Source organism: Coenobita brevimanus, chromosome 40 (genome assembly GCF_032717465.1).
Source record: "Coenobita brevimanus isolate Jiangsu-jjx chromosome 40, ASM3271746v2, whole genome shotgun sequence".
NCBI classification, from domain to species: domain Eukaryota; kingdom Metazoa; phylum Arthropoda; class Malacostraca; order Decapoda; family Coenobitidae; genus Coenobita; species Coenobita brevimanus.
In genome coordinates, this window is record NC_136993.1 from 9,135,897 (window position 1) to 9,161,404 (window position 25,508).

Here is a 25,508-nt window from a genome sequence, read left to right on the forward strand (position 1 = left end):
GCGACCCCGACCAAATCAAGGACTATGTCCTCTCTTGGTTTAGTTACGAGCAGCAACGTGAGAATGATGCTCGCGAATAGCGTCGAAGTCAACGTGAACACGAGTGAGAACAACGCGAATACGAACGAGAACAACGCAAATACGAGCGTGAATAACGCGAACACCAGCGAAAACAATGAGACAGAGAACGAGAACATGAACGTGCCGAGCGTGAGACACGTGAGAAACATGAACTTGAGATGCTGAAGCTCAAGTGAGACTCCTTGGCTTCAGACAAATCTGGTGCAGCTAACCCAAGCTCCACGAGCGCTCTCCCTGCACATGTTCTGGCAACCCCATACATCAAGCTTCCTCCATACAAGGAAGGCAAATGAATCGAGCCATTCATAGCTCGTTTCTAAGACATGGCTCAGCTGTACCAGCTGGATGAGGCAGCTAAGTGTCTCCAATTTCTTAGCTTGTTTGAGGGCCCTGCTCTTGATATCCTCCACAGAATTCGTGGAGACAATCTCACTTATGAGATGATGAGGGCTGCATTCGTTAAATCGTATGGTCTCACAGTTGACGATGCCAAGAGTCAATTTATGAGGGCGCGTTTCCAAGAAAAAGAGACTGCCGTTCAGTTTCTTGATCAGCTTACTGCTTACTTAGATGAGTGGATGGAGAAAGATGAAACTCCTTCCATGCATGAGAGGATAATTGACCTTATGCTGCACGTGCAGCTAGAAAAGTCGTGGCCTGCTGAGCTTATGGCTCAGCTTAAGATCTGCCAGGTAAGGGATGCCAGCCAAATGGTAGAGAAGGCTGATGCATTCTTCGCTGCGTACAGGTATCAAACTCATAAGCAACACACCTGGAACAGGAGAACTGACAAATCTGGGAAATCGTCTCAGACTGAACCCCAGCAACAAGGCCGTTCTCAGAATAATGGCCAAGGTCCAAACAAACCGCAGAAGAAGGACCAGGGGCAAAATACCCAGAAACCTGAGTGGAAGCGGTACAAAATGCAGAACCCTAACCTGCAGCAGTACCAGTATTTCAAGCAGCAGCAGGGCAAGGACAAACCACGTAACCCTCAGTCAGGACAATCGACTTTAGTGTATCGGAGGCAGGATGCAAATGCAGCCTTCATTCCACAACAAGCACACAGTGGTGCCAACCCCACCAGTACAGGTACTTCCCCACAGTTCACTAGTCCTCCAGCGACAGTGAACTCTCCAACTCAGGTGGTCAATGCTCCAACTCCTGAGATGGTGAGCACGACCCCTCAGGCAACTAGGCCGCAGTCTCACCAATGACTGGCTGCTACCTCCTCAGACCCTTCCACCAGTAACACTCCCTTTCTTGTTCAGCCAGGGTTTGTGGGAGGTGTGTCCATAAATGTCCCGAGAGATAATGGTTTCTCAGGTTGCTCCGTCAAGCGAAGTTTAGTTCGACCCGATGAGTACACGGGTAAGCAGATCCAAGTGAGACTTATTGATGGATCAGTGAGATTGTTCCCTGAGGCACGTATCCAGGTGGCATCTCCTTTCTACACTGGCTTGACAGCTGCTGTTGTCATGCTAGAACCTTTGTTTGACCCATTATTGGCAACATACTGGGCGTCAAAAACAGTTGCGCCATAGATGTTGCTACTCAGACTTCGGCTGTTGCAGTAATATGAGCCATGGCCAAGGCTCCGAGTCGTGTCACACGTTGACCGTCGCAATGCTGCAAGATCTGATTCGTAGTCAAGATGTTGTCCAAGAACAACAGTCTGACCCGACACTTGCCTCAGTGCATAAGAAGCTGGAGGGTAAAGTGATTAAGAATTCACGGGGAGGTCAAGCCAGGTTCCTTCATGAGCAAGGACGGCTATACTGTGAGTCACAAACACCCCAGGGCGAGGTTCGCCTGCAGTTCGTTGTTCCCACGAAGTATCACCGAGCAGTGTTCGAATTAGGTCATTGTTCATTGATGGGAGGTCACATGGGCCAAAAGAAAACCTCTGACTGCATCCATGCTGATGTTTTCTGGCCAGGAATGGGACAGGAAATAACAAGGCTTGTGCATTCCTGTGATGTGTGTCAGCGTACCACTTACTGGGGACGTGTCCGTCCTGCTACATTGAAACCAATGCCTATAATCTCAGAACCGTTCGAGAGAGAAGCAGTTGACATTGTTGGGCCAATCTCTCCTAGGGCAAGTGATGGATCAAAGTATATCCTTACTATTGTCAGTTTCAGCACACGGTGGCCTGAAGGCATGGCCATTAAGAATATAGAGGCCATCACTGTTGCTGAGGCATTGATTGAAATGTTTTGTCGTGTAGGTATCCCCAAGGAGGTCTTAAGCGACCGGGGTTCGCAGTTCACCTCTGCAATGATGAACGAAGCACTCAGGTTGTTGTCCATCCGAGGCCTGCGAACTACCCCTTATCATCCCATGCGTAACGGGTTGTGTGAGAGGTTCAATGGGACTCTCAAGAAGATGTTAAAGGCATGGCTGCCGAACAGCCAAAGGAATGGCTGTGGTTCATTGCTCCTCTTCTGTTTGTTTATTGAGAAGCCCCACAGCATTGCTTGAAGTTCTCACCTTTTGAACTGGTGTATGGAAGGTCGGTCCATGGACCACTTCAAGTCCTTCACGAGTTATGGGACAATGAAGAACCCGCCCCTGAAGTCAAGACCACCTACACCTACGTCCTTGATCTAGCTGACTCGACGTGCGAGTTAGCTAAGGAAGAATTGATCAAGGCGTGCGAAGTTCAGAAAGCCCATTATTATAAGAAGGCAAAGCTTTGGAAGTTCAGTCCAGGCAATAAGTGCTTGGTGTTACTCTTCACTGTCCAGAACAAGTTGCTGGCACAGTGGAAGGGTCCATATGATGTAGAATGCATTTCAGACCTCAACTACATAATTCTGATGGGGAATCTTCGCAAAAGGTTCCACGTTAACATGTTGAAGGCTTATCATGAGCCAAACCCCGAGGAGACTGGCCTAAGAGTAGCTGATGACAGTTACCAGCCACTGGAAGAAACCGGGGCAGCCGCAGTGATCCCAGCTGATGACCATGATGATGAGCCGTTAACCGTTCAGTCCCGTCAGGAGGAGACTGTCGAAGATGTTTTAGTTAACACTGACTTAGCATTAGGTGAACAGAATGCCGTAAGGTCACTGCTCTGTCAGTATGCTGATGTCTTCTCTGACCAACCTAGACTCGCAAAGGTTGATTGTCACAAAATTGAGTTGACCAGCAATACTCCTGTAAAGCTTAAGCCATATTCGATTCTTATGTGACAACTGGACGCAGTAGATAACGATATTGCTGACATGGAGATTGCGTGTATTATTGGAAAGTCCTCATCTCCTTACTGTAGTCCAATGGTAGTAGTCTGCAAGAAGGATGGTGGAGTCAGGATTTGTGGCAACTATAGGAGGCTAAATGCAATCACCAAAGTGGATGCTGAGCCAATGGGTGACCACATTGCCATCTTCTCCAAGCTGGCAGGGTCACAATATTTCACAAAGCTTGATTTGGCGAAGGGGTTCTTTCAGATTCCCCTTCACCCCGAGAGCCGTCAGTTCACTGTCTTTGCTACTCCAAGGGGGTTGTATCAGTATAAAGTCCTCCCATTTGGACTTACCAATTCCCCAGCAGTATTCAATCATGCCATGAGACAAGTGCTCCATGGTATTGTAGGAGCAGAAATGTTCGTTGATGATGTCCTCGTTCATTCTGCCACACTGGAGGAGCACCTCAGACTCTTGGAAATTGTCTTCAGTAGACTCCAGAGTTTCAACATGACTGTGAAGCCTAGCAAGTGTGAAACTGCTCACAGTGAGGTGAAGTTTCTCGGACATATTGTTGGCAACAATCACTGCAGATGTCAAGGCGACAAGATCAGAAAGGTTAGGGAAGCCCCAAGACCATTGACCAAGAAACAGGTCAGGGCATTCTTTGGCCTAGTGGGGTATTATAGGAGTTTTATCACCAACTTTGCTCTCATTGCCCAACCGTTGTACGAGGTGCTTCGGAAACATGCTCCAAACACCATTGAATGAGGAGAAGCACAAGAGAGATCTTTTGCCACCCTTAAGAATATGCTGTGTAAGGAGCCTATCTTGCAGTTGCCTGATTCCAACAAACTTTTCATACTGCACACTGATGCATCACAAGATGGAGTAGGTGCCGTATTAGTGCAAGAATCGGAAGGTGGAATCTTCCCAGTGGCATACCACAGCCGTAAGCTAAAACCCGCCAAGAGGAATTACAGTACTGTTGAGAAGGAACTCTTGGCCGTGGTTAATGGTGTTAAGAAATATTACTATTATTTATATGGAGCACCATTCACCCTGGAAACTGGTCATATGCCACTCACGAGTCTCAGCAAAACTAAGATGGCTAATGCAAGATTGACACACTGGACACGGTATTTGCAGCAGTTTAACTTTGTTGTGAGATATATCAAGGGAAGTGACAATGTAGGCACAGACCTGATGTCTTGCCTGCTAATTGATAACTAACACGGGCAACTGTTGTATGCTGGGTTCCGTAAGACAGGCGTCCTCAGAGATTTACGCAATCCAAGGCCCGTTGGCCCCACAGGACACATTATGTCCAGGACCTGTACATACATGTATATCATAGGTTTAGTGTTTAACCAGTAAACTGGGTCCTTTGGCTTAGCGAATTGCAACGTTTGATGTCCTGCACAGGTGCCCAGTCTTTTCGCTCAGTTTGACCATGTTTCCTGGTTAATAATAATGTACATTTAGGGTTTAACCAGTAAACTGGGTCCCTTGGCTTAGCAAATTGTAGCGTTTGATGCCCTGCACAGGCGCTCAGTCTTTTCGCTCAGTTTGACCACGTCTCCTGGTTAATAATGTATCCAATACAAAAATAATGGCGACATCGAATGTACAAAGCTTGGCTGTCACTTAAACTTTTCGGCTAGGGCGTACTTTTTGTAGCATACATACTGACTACTAAGCAGACAAATTGTAATTTAATAAAGATTGTTTGTTGCACTGACACTTTTGATGCTCCACCTCGATTGCTTTCGCAGGTGCAGCTGGCGAGTGTAGCAATTTTGTAGTGGAGATCAGCTGATCATCTCTGGCACATGCTGCTGCCTCTTCTCTTCTGCCTCATCGTCATTATTTACTATCGATTTGTATTACATAATTTTACACATGGGCACAGTTACACCACAACTGTCACACCTACACCATATATTACATACATCACGCTACATAACAATTAGTTGTTAATGTAAATGTAGTGAACTTTTTGCTCAGTCTGACCTGAGTACAGGATTTTTCACTGTCATCACAGAGTTTTCCCTCAAGTTTGCTTCTATTAACGTAAATACGAGGTTTTTACGCTCATAGGCGACTGAGATTTTCTCATGTAGCAGGATAGTACACACACCACAGTGTGAGTTAGGATTTATATGTATGTATATCGAAAATTTTTCTAAAGAAAAATTTGATTTTGATGGGGTGTAATGTCACAAATTCACGCGAGCATATTTATAAATTCGTGACATAGTACCTAAGTGGGAAAACCACAAACTCTATTGGAATTCCCACTGGGCATCACTCAGTTCAACCGTCCTCGTATTTCCAATCGGATGGTTTTCAGAATATTTCTCACTGTTTCACAAGTGATCATTCTTATGCACGACATAAGTGCCTTCACTGAGTGATTTATTGTGAGCGTATATAGCTCACTTTCTTTCCGTTGACCGTTGAAGTTCGAACACGGCCATCCCTCGCCGTCTTTCATAGTTTAAAGTTAGTCAGCTTTGAGCCGTCGCGAGAGTAGGATCGTTTGTGCCCAGCATGAGGCAGTGCCGCCATTGTACAGCAAGTTCCTGAAATCTCCACCTAGATGGTGAATTGGCGAAGAGGGTTTAGTAAATTGCAGCATCTGATGTCCTGCACAGGTGCCCAGTTCATTTTGCTCAGCTCCCGTCCACTGACCAGTATTTCTTTTTGTTTTTTCTAGGTTTAAGTGTTAGCTTTTGAATGAGCAAGTGAGTGTATTCTTGTAATTTGGAATTCATTTTTGAGACACATGTAACATAGATTTATTTAATTGTTATAAATAAATTAACAGCTCTTTTTCTTTGAGCTTAATGTAGTTAAACTTGTGTTTTATTTTTCTCCACATTAAGCTTATTTTAGTTGATGCTCCTAGTTTGCACAAACGCTTTACATTATTAATTACTGGTACTTAAGCCAGTTCTTTTGCATCAAGCTTAAATCCGTTGTGCCAGCCAGGAGTTAATGCACCGGCAAGAACCTGTTTATTATTATTAGCATTAGTTATTGATTGTCAGGGGTGGAGTCACTTTCTCGAAAAGCTAACAGTAATAACAAACAGCATGCATGAGTAATTAGTTTCAACTGTGTACTGTTGAGAAAGTTTATAAATTCTAGTCCTTAGAGAATCGGCGAAGTAAGTTAGCATAAAGTAAAACTTACTGCTTGATTTTCACAAGTCAATTTCTTGTCTCTAATTTCAAGCAACATTTAAACATTATTAATTCATAAATTCACATCTCCCCGTGACAGCTACACTGAATGCCGCTGTAGTTATGGATATTTTCATGGCGCGGAACAATTGTTTCCTGTCCCCCTCCCCCTGGTTGTTACCATCATGTTTCTTATTCCTCACCAACGTTTGTTTTTCTCAAGTATAATGGAAGAGACTTACTCAAGCCTACTGAAATGTATCCAAATTCCTTTACTTTCAGCATTTACTTTTTTTGTGGGGGGGGGATTCATTTTACTTAGTTTTTGTTAATTTACTTGCGTAAATGATGTTCACTGTTGACTTAGCTTCTCTGTTGAGCTTGTTTTCTTGTTATTTTCCAAGAACCTTTTACTGCACCGATAATTAGCGTATTTATTTCACGGGCCTAATGGGGGACTAATTAAAATTTACTAGAATCTTGGTTATGTTAGGTTTAATTCCTAGGTTAGATTTGTTTTAATCAGGTTCGGTTCGGTTCGGTTAGGATTGCTTAGGTTAGGTTAAGTTTGTTGAGGTTAGGTTAGGTTAAAATGTAAGGTTAGGAAGAAGTGCTAAAAGGACACCTGGACCCCAAATAAAATAAGTCTAGTATATTTTAGTGTGTTGGAGTAAGTGTCCACCATCAGAATCGAAAAACAGAGTTGATACAATGGGTAGAACATAGGTAAAATCAATAGGAAAAGAAATTCAACGTGAAATGTTTGCTTATACCCAAAAAATAATCAGAAAAATATAAAAGACTTTTAGGAAGGAAGGCTGCTGGTTCCTTGAAAGCAGTGATAAGAAACAGGGAAGCGAGCATGAAAGTGAAAAAGTTACTACATGACAGTATTGTGATACCAACTCTAACATATGGAAGTGAAGCTTGGATCTTGTTGGAGGGACGGAAGTCAAGAGTGAGAGCAGTGGAAAAGAGTTATTTGAGAGGAGCATGTGGAGTCACATGGAGAGACAGACTGACAAATGAGGAAATGAAGGAGCGTTGTGTGTGTGGATGTGGATGTGATAGGAAGCGTTGGGTGAAACACACTGAGGTGGTTTGGCCGTGTGGAGAGGATGGAGAGTGAGAGGCTGACAAGGAGAGTGTATGTGAGTGAGATGGAGGGTGTGAGAGGGAGGAGGAGGCCAAGGATGAGATGGATGGATGGAGTGGAGAGGTATATGAGAGAGGGGGTTGTGAGCTGGGAGCTGGGCAGTGAAATGGAGGGGGACGCTACATGGAGACTACATGGAGGCAATTTTTTTTGTGGCCACGCCTTACGGGATTAAGGCGTCTGGCAATAGATAGATAGATAGATAGGAAAGAGTAATTACTGAGCAAGGTGCTTCTGCTGCTCAAAGTAAAAAACATGTTTCTCATTAATAATACTAATAATAACAATAATTATAATAATAATATAGTCACCAGATCGAGCTGCTTAACGAATTTTTCAGGAGCTTTATCAGAGGTTCATACCCCTGACTTCGAGCCCAGAAGAATGGTTGGTGGATGGGCGGGCAGGCTTCGTAGCAAGCATTCAGTCGGGCAACTACATGATGGCCAAAATTAACAGTAAATACCGAACGCCCATGCTACGCCGTATGAAGGTTGGTTTGATTATACTCTGTCTAATAATGGCATTCGTTGTCCCCTTCTACCTACTCGTATTTATGTCACTTGTATTTCTTTCTTGCCGATTCCAGACTATCGTTAATCAGCTTAAGAAAACGGTGTAGTGGTGAAAAAGAACTGAAGGTTGTATCATTTCAACTCGAAGTCTCTTTCAAGATAAGTATAATCGTCTAGAGATTAGTTATTAAATAATGTGTCACCGGTTTTTAGAAGTCAGTACACTCAGGTGCTTGTATTTCCCTAAGATGCTACTTTTGTCATGATCATGTAAGGAAAATGGAAACAATATCAACAATGATATGATGACCTAGTTACAGGACACTCATTTTCCACATGATGAATGTTGCTTTACAAGAATAATCATAGGCAACGCTACGCTGTTGCAGTACTCCATCTGACCAAGCACATACCCCCACCTCCCTGCACATCTAACATCCCCCCCCCCCCTCCCTTTGTATAAAACAAACATAAAATCTTAATAAAATCAATGATTTGGAGTAGGGAAGTGTGATAGGAAGTAACAAACCACAACCATCATCATTACCACCACTAACATCATCATCATCACCACAACCACCATCACAATCATCACTACCATCACCATCATCATCACAACCACCACCATCACAATCATCACTACCATCACCATAACCATCACCACCACCACCATCATCACTACCACCACCACCACCATGATCATCATCACCACCACCATCATCATCACTACCACCACAATCATCATCATCAATGCTACGCTTTTGCAGCTCTGCATCTGACCAAGCACATACCCCCATCTCCCTGTACACCTAACCAAGCGTATTACCCCCCCCCCCGCACACACACACTCTCTAACACAGAGACATTAAAACTTAAAGATGTCCCGTAACCCGTAGATTGCTTAATTATGGATAAGGAAAATATCAATTTTTTTAATCCCTAAAAAAAAAAAAAAAAAAAAAAAATCATGGAGTACAAATATACCATTATTGTGTTCTTGATGTACCAGGTTGTCCAGCGGTCCCCCCTCGGTGACCAAACGGGATTTCTACATACCGAGGGGTATATGTACATACTAAACCTTGAGTGATGTGCTTCAAAGACAGTTAGGTACGTACTAATCTACCTACGGGAAAAGACTACTTGGTCAGGGCGCATTGAAATCTCTGATATTTTGTACTTTTTCATTGCTTAAAAAAAATAATAAAATAAATAAATAAAACAAAGCATTCTGTCTATCAAGAGGAACCAGTTCACTGTAAGGCACATAACTATGTGAAATTTCAAGAATCTTTATTTACCAGTAACACTTTTTGAGATCTGCTCCCGAAACAAGATCTTTGCACCTGGCCAGCCACCCAGCTACCCTGACTTTGTCAGGTGGAGGGTAACAAACATTTCATATAATGTATGAACATATAGGAATACTGTAGCAATGCACCAAAAACCATTGGAACAAGCTGGATGCTGTAAAAAGATATGTAATTTCATCCCTACATCTTCTGTCTTTTCATTGCAAACTATTCTGCACTGCATGATAGTTGAACAGTTATTCCATTATCATGACATTTTTGGGAGCTCTTATGCAACACCATAATGCCATTTGGTGGAGTTTGAAAAAAAAAATGTAGGAAAAGGATTAACTGTCGTTTTATTGTCTCGACCTAGTTCTGATGGTTTTGATGCACTGCCATCCCTACATCTTCGTACATCTGATGAATTTATTTTTTACATTTGCTTTACTGATTTTTTGAATTCTTTATGTAAGGAAACTCCTAAGGTTTTAATAACGTATTCAACTTTTGAACATAATCCTACGTGTACTAAGGGATTAATAAAAGCTTTGACTAACCTAATCCCATTACAAAGAGTCTCTCTGGAACTAAGTAAAATGGTCTGAAAATATTAACAAGAACAAGCACTGAGAGAGCACAGCACCCAACTGACTGGATTAAACCCATCACGTAACTTTATGTTGCACCACCATCCACGAAAAAAACAACTAACATCCTCCTAAAATATACAGAATACCACAACAATGCCCCTCCTTTTCAACCCATCCCTATCCTCTACACACACACACACACACACACACACACACACACACACACACACACACACACACGAGAGAGCAACAGAAGAAGATGGACGCACACACACACACACACACACACAAGAAAGCAACAGAAGAAGATGGATGCACTGTTGTGTTTCCATTCTGTCAAGTCATTTTGGGTGCGGTCGGCTAATGAGTGTAAAGAATGCGTAAATGCCAAATCTGTAATTATAAGTAATAACTCTCATATTTTTGGCTATCAATTACTTGTAAATGTATTTCAAATACTCTGTACAGATTCATTTCTAAAAAGAAGCTATATAGTTATTATGAATGATTCTCTTTTTGAGGGTGAAAACAGTGACTTTCATAAGACTTGGCAATATTGTTACTGCGACGTTGGCAAGTCATTCGGCCTGACCCCGTGACCCAGGTCACTTATTAGCAATACCCCGCCATGGACGCATCTTCTTCAACTCGCTCTCGTTTCCTCCACAGCCAACCAAAACAAATTATAATGTGACTCTTAGAAGAAAAGACAAGCAGAGGACCATTAATAGATCCCTCAGTTGCACAAACAGCCAAAGCCACCAACATGAGGAAAGGGACAGTGATGAGAATTTGCTGCAAATTAAATAAAGCTTCTAGCAAACAGGATTTTCCAAAAGAGCCTGCATTCTCTTCACCGATAAAAAGTCGTCCTCCTACTGTGACGAATTTTGATGACTTTGACAAGTGTGTACTTAGAAGAACTGTCTTAGCATTCTATGAAAGGAAAGAAATGAAAAAAAAAAAAAGAAATGTTGGCTTCCTCAGACTAGATATGGCAATATCGCTAGCGGTCACAGTCCTGAGGGAACCACACCTAAAGTGACTTGATAGAATAGAAGGTCTATAGCTTTGCTCCACCACAAGGCACACCTGATAGTATCTGTTTAATGAGCCAAACTCGATACTAGGCTAAACTAATGATGATTCAACATGGCAGAGCAAGTATTGGCAAAAAAGTGTAGTCCAAAGAATGTTAACATAAAAATCAGTGATCCAAGAATACACTAAAGTAAAAAACAGACATACCATAACAAGGCGGGTAGCAGGTAGATGCCAGATTGTAAGCACAAATTATGTTTCTGTGATGTGGAGTACTTTGGGAAAGTGTCTCTAGAAGGTGGTACAAGAAGAGATCAAAGTAGAAAATAGAATGATGAATACGAACTGGTTGAATTGGAACAAAATAAATTAATGGAGAACATGAATAAACTGGAGAAAACTTTTCAACAGGAAATAGAGGCAGTCAAAAAGGAACTATGCCTACAGAGGGAAAAAATGAAGAATTAGTAAAAGAAATAAACAGAAAAGACATAACAATAGATGAGTCGTCTGTTGAGGTAGATTTACTGAGAAAGAAAACAAGTGAAATGGGGAGTACTGTGGTCAACCATGAGAAATTTTTAGAGGTTAAAAAAAATGAAACAGATACAATCAAGCAGGCATGCAGTCTGATAAAACAAAGCAGTGATAATGATGAGATGAAAACCCAGGCAAACGAAATGGGAAATTGCATAGATGAAGTACAAACTAAGTATACTGAGATAGTAAATGTAATGCAAGACTTAGAAACCAATGTCAAAGAAAGAAGCATAAGAAAGAAAGTGAAAGAAATCATAAAAAGGAACAACCCAAGACTACGTAAGAAATCAGCCGAGATACACAAATCTTTAGTAATCACTGGTAAAGATGAAGAAGAAATAAGAAACAAAATCTCTAGAGACCAAAAGGAGATTTTAAATATAATGAACATAATTAAAAGATGTATCAGAGGACATCTGTGAGAAAGACATAGGGGAATACAATAGACTAGGGAAAAATGAGAGAAACAAATCAAAGTCCGTGAAGGTAACCTTCCAAAGTGTGAACACTGTAGAAGAACTATTTTAGTAAATGTTAACAAATTCAAGAAAACAGAGGAATTTAAATAAGCCTGCTTAAAAAGATGCCTAATGCAGGAGGAATGGAGAAGAGGAATGAAGAAAAACAAAAAAAGAGGAGAGGTCAGAGGAAGAGGGAAGTATTTTTTTAAAACAAAGCAGTAGGGTTACAAGTAAGAATAAGGCACATAAATGATAGGGACCAAATAAAACGGAGGTAGTAACTGAAAATATGTCAATATACAGTATGTGAACAACATGATTAAGATGATGTACTTAAATGCAGATGGAATGGTATCTAAATTATTAGAGATAAATGACTATGTGAAAGAAAAGGAACCTAATATTAACCCATTGCATCTGGTTGACATGCATATGATGTCCCGGGGATATCTGCATTTCATGTATACATGATCTAGTGTTTTGTGGCATTGTTTGAATATTCTGCAGGTTATTTTCACCACACGCAGCCACAGGCAACTCTCCTGCATGCATCCGAGTCACACTTCAGTTGCCTGCATACCTCCATAATGGACAGACCTATGCAAAAAGATTTCCCTGGGTCCAGATCCCTGGCTGAGCACCCACAGCTGCTGACTTCAACACCAATGTAGTCCAAAGGACAGAGAGGAAGAGGCCTTAGTGATAGTGCAATAGGGAGGAGCTCGAGGTGACATTATCACCATTTGTGAGTGGAGAAAGTGACTCCTCCTCTGAGGAAAGCTCATGCGTTGCATGAGGAGGATGGATCACGTGAGTCCTCCACTGTGCGCCCATCGTTTCCCCCTGCACGTTCTGATGACGGGAATGGTTCAGAGGGTATCGACAATCCTGGAGAGGGAGATATTGACACGGCTGAGGAAATGGAAGAGGATGTAGGGAGTGGAGAAAGGGAGGAGGTGGAGGAGGGAGGGAGGAGGAAGCACGATGCAGCAAGCCTCACACCACTGCAGTGTCTGTTTACATGAATAATGGAAGCAGAAAGCTTGTTTCATAATGAAATCAGTGCCTTATTTTTTACTGAAAGTTTTTGTGTGTGTATGTTTGTAATTTTGAAAACGTACAAATTACAGGGGGAAAAATCCGGTACAGTGGAAAATATAGTGGAGTGGAGAAAAAGAGAAGGTGGAGGAGGAAGGGAGAAGAAAGCACAGTGCAGGAAGCCTCACACCACTGCTGTGTCTATTTATGTGAAAAATGGAAGCAGAAAGTTTGTTTCATGATGAAATCATTGCCTTATTTTTTACTGAAAGTTTTTGTGTGTGTATATTTATTATGATGAAAATGTACAAATCACAGGAAAAAAAAGTATGTTTTAGTGGAAAACGTTTTCGATTATGGACAGTACATGAACAACTATTTTGTTCACAATGTTTATTTTTTTTTTTTAGGTTTTATGTAGTAGTAATAGTTGTTGTAGTAGTAGTGCTAGTCATTGTAGTAGTAGTGGTAGTATTGCTATTGGTAGTAGTAGTGATAGTTGTAGTAGTGGTAGTTGTAGCAGTAGTATAATATAACGTAATTGTAAATATAATTTATCGTAGTCGTCGCCGAGCTATGGTAATGGTGTATTGCTTAGTAGGGATTTTATGAAAGAAGAGAATGTTTGTTGTACTTGTCGTAGATGGCAGGAGAAGGACAAAGATGAGTCTGGGGTTTGATTGCAGTATATTTTCTTCAAAGGGAATATCTCAAGAGTAATACTGAGGTGAGTAGTAGTGAGTCTCACAAGAGCGTACTGAGATGAAAGCGGTTACTGGCTAACTTCGCACACTCCTTCCTTTTCTCCTCGTCGTGTCTCTATCCCCTCTTAGACCTCTCATGCCCCGTCTCTCCCATTTCTCTTGTATATAACTGGTTGTGTCATGTGTAAGGGCAAGGGTGAGTGGAACCTTCCCGAGCCTGGGGACTTTCCAATCATGCATCACACTGCTGTGTTTTTTAATTCTTAACTGAGAATGTGCAAACTTTATTTCCTCTTGCCCTCTCACCCAGTCATGACTTTTGTCTAACCTCTATTTTACATATATACGGTACTACAGTAGATATTATGTAGCGTGTTATGATATTTTAGAGTCCTGACATCGCTTGGTCACGCAATAGCTGGCATACCTACGTCAGCCTGTAGGATCTAATTACATTATAACCTGTTAATACATGGTATTCATAAGAGTATTGTTGAGACACAATAATAATGTAGAAGTATAATACACTGTAGTAATGTATGTATAATGGAGCAAATACATGGTAGTAAAATACTGAATACAGAATATTGTATAACATATTGTCGTAATATATTGGCAGAAATGTGTATGTACAACAGACATACGCATATATTTATGCAATGGTAATATAATAGCAGGAACATGCCAAGACTATAGTAAGAGTCACTTATATATATGTAATGTACTTATTCTCTCTCTCTCTCTCTCTCTCTCTCTCTCTCTCTATGAGATATATTAATATTGTTATATGAATTGGATACATGTATATCAGTTTATCATTTATGCAGGATTAGATTAATATTATATAATATGTTGCCCCATAGTTTTCCTTAAATTTTTCCGTTTTTTTTTTTTTTTTTGTATATATAATTTACATTATTTACATATTATATACATTGCACTCACGGGGGCTTACTTGAATGTTTACTCCTCCTCCCATAAATACTGATTCCAGTTTTGCAGTACTTGCTTATATTCTGTGCAACGTCAATAGTAATATACTAAATACAATGGAAGATTATAAAGACAACTGGAGCTGGGCTATACACATAATATGGATTGAACATATTTATACTCAGTTCTTCCCAGGGCTTCATTGTTTGATTGAGTAACTGCATAGTTTCAAACTTAGGTGAAGTCAACTTACTATTTGTGCCCATGTTTAAATCTATCTCAGGTAGTGGTTGGAAGTATTTGTGTGTGTGATTGAGGATGGCATAGTGATTGTTTGTAGCTAAGTTGGACAAAGATGGTATAAGGACAGCACAGTAGTTAGGTGCTATGTACAGTATAATCCTGATGCTGAATTATGAGATGGTGGTGTATGTGGACAAATTACGAAAACTGATGCGTTATGAATGAAGTGAAAAAACTGTGAATGCCCGATACGTTAATGATGTGTGAATTTATCTGGAGCAGATGTGATGTTGCAGTGCTGATGAATGTCATGAATTCTTATTATAGCCATTTCACAAGGGACTGTTCCAGTTGGCTAAAACGTGAAAATGTACGCAGGACAAAGGTGAGCAGCATGTAAGGATGTACGACACTTTCATTCAATCGTTGAACACGAGCTAAATTGTCAGTGTCCTGTCTCTTGGAGACGATCATGAGTTCGGTGTCGATCTTGATGTTGATTTCCAACGTGTCATTATTCTTAGAAGGGAAAGGATATATTTGATGGACTGAACAGATTATCTGTTATGATTGGTACATGAACTATTACTGATGTTAGTGTTAGGGTCGCTTTGAAGTATGGATAATATAGCATGAGATTCCTGTCCTGGAACAAAGGCCTCAAACCATGTTTATGTGTGCCTTGACTGATTATTTGACGTAGATCGTGAACTGGAAGTAGGTTAATGGTAATATTGCTAGGTCAGTACATTACATATGGTGTTATGCCTATAGTAATGCCTGATATTACACTCAACTTGTATGATGATCAAGTGAAATACATAATTCTGGTAACACAGAATTGTAGAAACATTGTACTTACATTGTATGAATGTAATTGTTACATAACTATTTTTAATTGAAGTAATATTGTAAGTGTTATATAATTGTATTATTAACTGAAGTAATAGTGTAATTAACTGTAGTAACTGCAGTAATATTGTAGGGAACTAAAGTAATATTGTAGGTAATTGTAGTAACTGATGTAATACTGTACACTTACACTGTAGGTTAAATTGTAAGTTGCAACATAATTGTGTGCACATGCATGCAATTACACAATAGTAACACAATAGCAAGTTACAGCAATGAATCGTACTATGAATTATTCATATGTAAGACTTGCTGTAGTAATATTACGCAATACTGTATGTATACGCTTAGTTATGCGACACAGTTATTAATGAAAATTATATTATGTAACCCCATATTTTGTTATTTTATATAAAGGCATATATACAGTATATTACATATTAACAATATACACTCACTTGGTGCTCGTTCGTATCTATGTTGGACAATGTATTTGTCAGCACTGTGTGGAAATCTTCGTCTTCACAATTGTGTGAAAGATGTGTTTCATTCTTGCTAATGGCATTCGTGTTGGCCATTTTTTTTCTCTTCCTGATTTTCCTTGTAATTTGTCTGGTCCCACTAGATACTTTTAATTAACTGTTTATTACAGTTCTTTTAATCGCTCACTGGGTTAATGTGATGGTATATTTTATTTATCACTGTGCAGACAGAATGTTGCCTAGTGGTATGCTTGAAACACTTTATGTATGAATGCTATAGTAAATGTTTGAATATACTGTATACAGTATGTAATTGTTATTGTTGGTGCAAGTACTTAGTGACTGACAATTTGGATAACTGAAGTAGATATATGTATGTAAGTTGTAACTATAAATCACGTTTTATATGTTTATGAAGAACTTTTGTCTGTCACTTTGTCCATCACAGTGTATTGTAAAAATGAACTAAATATTCAACACACTGACTTTTACCGTGGTGGGAATGGTGTGTATAGTGGTGATGGTGGTGTCAGACACGGATTGATTGGTGTGTTATGGTGTTCTCAACAAACGCTGGCACAGCGCAAGTCGACTTCTCACTCTGATAGCTGTGGTGGTGAAGGGGTACTGGTGAGTAATGGTGAGTGAGGTGAGTGGTGAGTCGGGGCTGTCTAGTAGTTGCTGCATCATCTGTCCCTGTCACCCCTGCATCAGCGCCTCCTCAGTCTCTGTTGTGTAGGTTGCTTTGCTTGCTGCATGTTACTTGTAGATATGGTTTGTTTCGTGGCAATCGTAGATACTTGTAGTTTATCGTGAATCGTAGAACTGAAGCTCATAGCTGAATAGAATTGTCATCCCGAAATGTTTTGAATGTTGATAAAATCTTGAGGCGTAAGTAGGTTGTACTGTAGTTAATTGGTTCGCTGACTGTAGATCGACGTAGAAACTGGAAAGTTGGTTGTAACTGTAAATCATCAAATCACCGACAGTATAAAGTTGTGAGGCGTCGTATGGTTCGAACTTGTAGTAGTTTTTGTTTTCTGTCTTGATGACGTAGACTCAACTGTAGACTCGTAGACGTGGTTCGTACGCTTGCTGCCACCATATATATTATATTTTAATTGTAATTACAATATATTGTAGTCGTCGCCGAGCTATGGTAACAGTATGTTGATTAGTAGGGATTTTACTAAAGGAGAGAATGTTCGTTGTACTTGTCATAAATGGCAGAAGAATGATAAAGATGAGTCTGGGGTTTGATTGCGATATATTTTCTTCAAAGGGATTATCTCAAGAGCGATATTGAGGTGAGTAATAGCGAGTCTCACAGGAGCGTATTGAGGTGAGAGCGGTTACTGGCTAACTTCGCGTGCTCCTTCCTCCTCTCCTCGTCGTGTGTCTATCCTCTCCTAAACCCCATCTGCCTGTCTCTCCAATTTCTTCTGTATAGGACTGGTTGTGTCATGTAAGGGCACCTGTGTGTGGAACCTTCCTGATCCTGGGGACTTTCTGATCAGGCATCACACTCTGCTGTGTTTTGAATTCCTAACTGAGAATGTGTGAACATTATTTCCTCTAGCCCTTTCGCCCAGGCATGACTTTCATCTATTCTCTATATTTCATATATACAGTTGGAGAAATTTCAGCGTGGGACACCGCGTAGAAAGCAGCAGGAGGAGCAAATAATTTGATCTGGTAACAGTGTTGGGGGTAAAGGAGGGGTTGGACATGCGGGGTAGGTGAGTTTTTTGGGGGGAAGTGGGGGTAGCTGTGTGGTGCGAGGGGTGGGGCGTGAGGGATGGGGTGTAGTGGGAGTAGCTGTGTGTTGGGAGGGATGGGAGTGGGGGGGGGGTAGTGGAGTGTTGGGGAGAGGCTTAGTACCCATTTAATGTCGTGACATAATTTGCTTTGATTTTAAACGAATGTTTTTTTTTTTTTTTTTTTTTTTTTTAAATGATAGAACACACGAAGCAGCAACAAGCTGTAAAGTGACGGTTCATGACCTGATGAAAAATTGTATGTTCAGTGATCATTCAAGGCTGATATAAACGCAAAGACATCAACACGAAACCATATATAATGATTCGGCCCCCTTCGGTATCTAAAACATCCCTATCGTAACACAGATTAATATCAGACGTTTGCCTCAGATACATCTCAGAAACGTTGCTCATACATCTTAACTGTAATATAGATATGTAGTTTATGGAAAATAAAGTATATATAATATTCCATTTTTTCGTTGTTTCAGTCAACCATAAGTATTTTTTACCCCAGAAGGCATTAAAGTATGTAAGATTTTAAGACAAATGCATGTTTGTTAGCTGTCAATGTGAACTTGATATATTTCCTAAATCGTAAGCACATGCTGGCTGCTTGTCACGAACTAATTTAATTTCAGGTCTATCAACTGCGTCTGCGTATGTGTGTTGTGCAGTACGGTATATAAATACTGGGTCTCTCGCTGTCTAACTCTCTCAGTTTATCTCACAGAGACTCATAAGTAGGCTTAGGATACTCATGCATTTGCATATGTGCTTATGTAAATGCATATTCTAGCCATTTATGAGCGTAAGTGCATATTCCTACATTTTTTTTTATTTATACGACATATTCTTTGAAATTTCCTGGGTACTATAACTTCTTCAACCCGTAATAATATTTAAAGTCAGAATATCCATCAGATCATAGTGATTTATATAATGCTTACTTGGCTGTGGTTGGGTAGGCCATGACATGATTGTCAGTAGACAGCAGGACCGGCCTATCCCTACCGAAGTGGGGACGATACAGCCAATGTATCTCTATCAAGTGGCTTAGGATGTCTAGTAGAGATTGTACATTGGGTGAGAAGTGCTTGTAAGTGTAATTGTTGTGTTGGAGTGGCTTTGGATGTGTGTGTAGTCTGTGAATCAAGTGTAATCGGCCAGCGCAAGCCGACTGGTTGCAAGCATACTATATAGTATGTGACACTGGTTCAACCACAGCACTCCTGATGTCCGCCAAAGCAGTATGTGGCCAGAAGAACGCTCCCAAAGTTCATTACCCTGGCGGGGTGCGAACCCTCGTTCTTCAGTGTACGTAAATGCACACTTTACCACTGTACCACAGAGGCTCATATATATATATATATATATATATATATATATATATATATATATATATATATATATGTGTATGTGTGTGTGTGTGTGTGTGTGTGTGTGTGTGTGTGTGTGTAATGGGACAAATAAATCATTCCTTCAACCTAATTCCCAGAAAGAATTATTATTCAGCTATATTCTCCTCAACTGTGAGTTGTATGAGACAATAAGTATGTGATATTATCTCTTAGTGTGTGTGGAAGGAGTGGGCGGAGAGGAGAACTGCCTGCCAAAATTTAATGCGTTTGGGTGAGTGTATGTAATTCACCGGGTCGGTCAGGATAACGTTATTGGCGTGATCGTAACCTCATTACCCTCCAGGAAGAGAGCTGAGAGGTCATGTAGTCCGATCTAGGGCAAGGCTGTGACCTTCACATACGCACACAACCATTCCCTCCCTCAAGAGGAACAGTAACCTCCCACTTCGTTAGTGAAACTTTTCTCACCCGATCCGGCACGAACCCACCTCCTACTAGATAGCAGGCGAAAGCATTACCACTAAGCCAGTTGGTGTGTGTGTGTGTGTGTGTGTGTGTGTGTGTGTGTGTGTGTGTGTGTGTGTGTGTGGAGGCTGGTGAGAACAATTGTGTGGACGGGCTGACCGGTTCTGCTAGCACGTTTGTATATAACATTACGAAAATTTCGTAAAACGTTACGTGCATGCACGATTTCTAGCAATGCAAGATTTACATAGTGCTGGTAATTTTGTGTGAGTGTCGTGTGTATTTTGTCAAATATATCACCATCTTTAATAGCGACATTATGTCCGTATTCACCTTAGATGACAACTGAAAAATACATTGATTGCATCTTATTCCTGCCAACCGAAAGGTTACCAGTGTGACTGTATGTAAGGTAATCTACTGCGTGTGTCAGAGAGAGAGAGAGAGAGAGATTATGTACGTTTAATATTCGTATAATCTGACATTTATGCACATAAACATAAAGTTATATAGGCCTACTAAGATATGAGGGATTGGCCCTAAGAAATTGTTGACTGGAGTATGATTAAATTTATAGTCTGGTATGAAGGCCACGCTCGTCCATCTGTTAGCAGGATAAGATCCTATACGACTATGAAAGGATAACAATTTACGCCGTCAATCTAAAGGATGTTTTTTCCTTATTCTGCCAGCATTCAGTCTTAAGTGAACAGTAGTTGACTTACACAAATATAAAATGGACTCTCACAGGATGTTAGATTCGGTATTCATTACAAGTTGCAATGAAAGTTACAGTATCTTTGTTAAGCAACTTGCATGAGAAGCAGCTGAAATCTGTTCTAAATACGAGTATTTGTACATTCTCGGACAACAATAGAAAGCTTTCTGATGAGGGGACGGAATGACGGAGGCGAAGGATAAGATTACGTATTGGCAATACCTGTTTGCTTACGTACTGAACTTACTTCATCAAATACTGAACCATCATTGGCAGCTTGTTGCCACTGCCATTTATTATTAATAAAAAAAACAGTATAGGAATGATTATCTATACAAAGTTTTTTGACACAATTAATGGCTCTTAACCTCTCCCTAACACTCACCTACCCCCACCACCACCCCATCTCTCCCCCATCACTCATCTTCCCTGCAACTCCCACCCCCTGCTTCACCACCAGCACTGTTACCAAATCATTTCTGCCTGGTGCTGCTGCTGCCATCTACACAGAGTTCTGCGCGGAAATTTCTCCAACTGTACATTACTGGCTATAGTGTGTTATATTTTAGAGTCCTAACAGTAGTAGTAGTAGTAACAGTAGTATTAGTAGTAGTTTGGCACACAAGTGCTAGAATGGATCGATAATGCAAGCCAAACATTTATCTCCGTGTGTGTGTGTGTGTGTGTGTGTGTGTGTGTGTGTTAGTAAACACACACACGCACACTAGCCTGTACCTGGGGTAGCCTGCCTTGAAGTCGCTGCTATGGTTACCGGACTCGCAGCAGCACTCCGGCCAAACTTTTGAAAATCGTACATGGAAATGGTATTTGTGGTCGGTGTTATGAATGTGGAAGGCTAGTATAAGCCTTAGTTGTGTCACCGCACATCTGCCACGCATACAGACACGGACAAAAAAAAAAAAAAAAAATTGCCCCCTTTCCCCACTCACTGTCTTTGACTACTTGCCCTTTACGGACAATTTGAGGCCATCAGCTTTAAGTCAAACGACTGGTGAGCATTTGGACACTTAGCTTTCTTATTTTTGGTTAAGTATTAGCTTAGAGATGAAGATTTAAAAACAGAAAATTTTCACAGAAATGCTTGGCTGGGAGAAGGGTTGACGGAAATATATGCCGAATTTAACCCCAAGGATATCCAATGACATCCTAAGGCTTGAGGAATGGAATATATGGAGAAAAGATAGAAATCTAAAAAAAAAAAAAAGAGGAATTATGATATTTACAAAGAAAAATCTCCATGTCAAAAAGATAGAATTAGATATACCCTCAAAAGTAGAACTGACTGCAATAAAGATCAGCACACCTAAAGGGTAAATGATGGTGGCGAATTTTAAATGTCACCTAAAACAAACACTTGGTATAGATGTGAATATGAAAACTTGGCAGAAATTACAATAAAAAGTTTAAGAACCATCCTAAATAGAATGGAACGAAAATCTGAGAGAATTATACTAACAGGAGATTTCAACTCAAATATAAATTAGAATACTCTAGATGTGAGAAGCTATGAAAGCTGATGGAATCAAAAGATCCAGGAGTTTAAAAGGAGTTTTTCCTAACACAACATGAAAACACCAGAAAAAAGAGGACCAGAAGAACCATCATTATTAGATATTATATTTACTAGGCAAGATAATGATATTGATACTAATATATCACCCTCCTTTCGGCAGTATTAAACTGCACTTTAGGATAGCATGTGGTATAGTTAGTGGTAATGAAAGTTACAAAAGAGCCTAGACTACAAATAGGCCAACTCTCATGACCTAAAGAGGTACTTTATAGAAACAGATTGGGAAAAGGACTTAGAGGACAAGATATAAATGTCAATATTATAGAAAATTCTGTGAATTTCATGAAATAGGAGTCTCCCTCAGAAAAAAAAAAAATAAAAAAAAAAAATAAGGATACAGAAATTAATTACTACAGAATGTAAAAAAGCAGAAAAGAAAAGAGATATGCTGTGGAATAGATACAGAATACACAGTAGTGAGAGGGCATATAACAACTATAAACAAGCAAGAAATGATCGTAGAAGGATAAGGATAGAAGCTCAAAGATAGATTGAGGAAGACATTATAAATAAAAGTAATGATCAACAGAAACTGTTTTACAGGTACATTCGAAGCAAAACCAAAGATGAAATACAGTTCATCATGGATGAGGAGAAAATCTACATCTAATAAGACGATATTTGTGAAGTGAGTAACAAAAAACTCCAATTAGGTTTTACTGAACAAAGTAGACTTGAGAGAGATGAAAAAGAACAAACATGCCCTCACATATCAAATATACGAATATCGGAGCAAGAGGTCCAGTAAGCGTTGAGCAAATTAGGGAAGGAAAAGCAAATGGCCCTGATGAGATTTCAGGTTGGGTATTACATAAATGTTCAGAAGAGTCAAGCCAACCAATATATTTGATGTTCAAGGAATCCTTTGTTACAGGGTTTTTGAAGAATATTCAATATTAAAAAACACTTTCAGTGTTACTTGAGAACAGGACAAAGAATTGACTTGTGAAAATCAAGCAATAATTACTTTATGCCGGCTTACTTCGCCGATTCTCTAAGGACGAGAATTTATAAACATTCACAACAGTACACAGCTGAAACTAATTACTCACACGTGCTGTTTATTAGCACTGTTGGCCTCTGGAGAAAGTGACTCTACCCCTGACAATCAATAACTAATGCTATTAATGATAAACAGGTTCTTGCTGGTGCATTAACTCCTGGTTGCACAACGGATTAAGTTAATAAAAGGACTGGCCTAAGTACCAGTTATGAATAATGCAAAGCGTTTATGCAAACTAGGAGCCATAAGTGAAATAAGCTTAATGTGGAGAAATAAAACACGAGTTTACATTACATTAAGCTCAAGAGAAAAGAACTGTAAATTTATTTATTACAATGAGATAAATTTACGATACGTTTCAAATTGAATTCAAAATAAGGACTCACTCACTCGCTCACTCAAAAGCTAAACTTTTAAGCCTAGGAAAATATGAAAAAAATGCTGGTCAGAGAGTGGGCTAAGCGAAATGGACTGGGCGTCGCTGCTAAGGGAAGACGCTGCACACGCTAAACCTCTCGCCGGCTCACACTAGGTGGGAATTTAGGAACTCGCTGGACAACGGCGGCACTGCTCCACACTGGGCCCAATCGAACCTGGTTCCACGACGCTCAAATCCTTACTGAATTCAAATTGTGAGAGAAGCGAGAGCGGGCTGTACTTGCTAACGGCTAACGAAAAAATTGTGAGCGAAACACGCCCATAATAAGTCACTCAGCGGAAGTGCTAATGTCGTGCACAAAGACGATCACTTATGAAACAGTGAAAAATTGTTCTGAAAACACTCCCAATCGGGTGAATACGTGGCGGTTGACTGAGTGATACATACTGGGATTCCACTAGAATTCGCAGTTTCCCACCAAGGTTCAATGTCATGAGTTTATTTAAATATAGGATCGTGCCAACTCGTGACATTACACCCCATCAAAACGAATTTTTTTTTTCTCAGGAAAAAAACCAATTCAATACACATACATATAAATCCTACTCAGTCACACAAGATTCACACTGTGGTGTGTGTGTGCTATCCTACTACAGGAGAAAGTCACAGTTGCCAGTGAACGAAAAAACCTCGTATTTACATTAATAGAAGCAAGCTTGAGGAAAAAACTCTGTGATGACGGTGAAAAATCCTGTACTCAGGTCAAACTGAGCGAAAAGTTCGCTACATTTACATTAACGACTAATTGTTATGTAGCGTGATGTATGTATTACACAGTGTAGGTGCGACAGTTGTGGTGTAACTGTGCCTACGTGTAAAATCATGTAATACAAATTTATAGTAAATAGTGACGACGAGGCAGAAGAGAAGCGGCGGCAGCATGCGGCAGGGATGACCAGTTGATCTGCACAACAATGCTGCACCCGCCACCTGCATCTGCGAAAGGAATCAAGGTGGAGCATCAAAAGTGTCATTTCTCTCTCTCTCTCTCTCTCTCTCTCTCTCTCTCTGCCTAGCAATCAGTACTTATGTTATTATTATCGAGGAAACGTAGTCTTTGGATTTACAAATCTCTCAGAACCCTTGTAGTTTACTGGTTAACGCTTAATAACCAGGATACGTGCCAGTTCTTGAATTTACAAATCTCTGAGAATGGGCAGTTTACTAGTTAACCTATCATTATTAACCAGGAAACGTGCCAGTTCTTGAATTTACAAATCTCTGAGAACATGCAGTTTACTAGTTAACCTAACATTATTAACCAGGAAATGTGCCAGTTCTTGAATTTTCAAATCTCTGAGAACAGGCAGTTCACTACTTAACCTAACATTATTAACCAGAAAATGTGCCAGTTCTTGAATTTACAAATTTCTTAGAACAAGCAGTTTACTGGTTAACCTAACACTACACTTACGATTAATGAATGGAAGCTGAGAATCCCTATGCAATCTCGGGCAGGTCACATTTTGACACCCACCGTGGGTGTGGACACTCATGTGGATAATGTGCATTCTCCGGGAGTCCTCAGAGAGACCCACAGCTCAAGATGTTCCACAAGGTAATTCATACACAGCGTCGGACTGTCTCTGCAGGGTTCTCAAACTTCCCCCTTAACTTATGGTACATATGTATGTACAGGCCCTGGACATACTGTGTCCTGTGGGGCCAACGGGTGAGACGTCAGGTCTGCACCCACATTACCACTGCCCTGTCTCTCAACTGACTCTGAGATTATGGGTGTGGATTCATATGGCGCAGGAAGGACATATCTCTGATTAGTGGTACATGGACACACATTGCAGGAACGCACAAAATTATCTATTTCTCGTCCCATCCCTGGCCAGAAAAAGTCAGCTCG

At 40.4% G+C, this 25,508-nt stretch overlaps 1 protein-coding gene across 1 annotated transcript in view; it reads left to right on the forward strand.

Moving 5' to 3' along the window:
- LOC145397280 (putative glutamate receptor) overlaps positions 1-25,508 on the forward strand; it is a 286,711-nt gene that overhangs the window by 244,413 nt on the left and 16,790 nt on the right. The window contains exon 10 of the mRNA XM_080270477.1: positions 7,957-8,109. Within this exon, the coding sequence (XP_080126603.1) occupies positions 7,957-8,109 (153 nt within the window). The remainder of the gene's footprint in view (positions 1-7,956; positions 8,110-25,508) is intronic.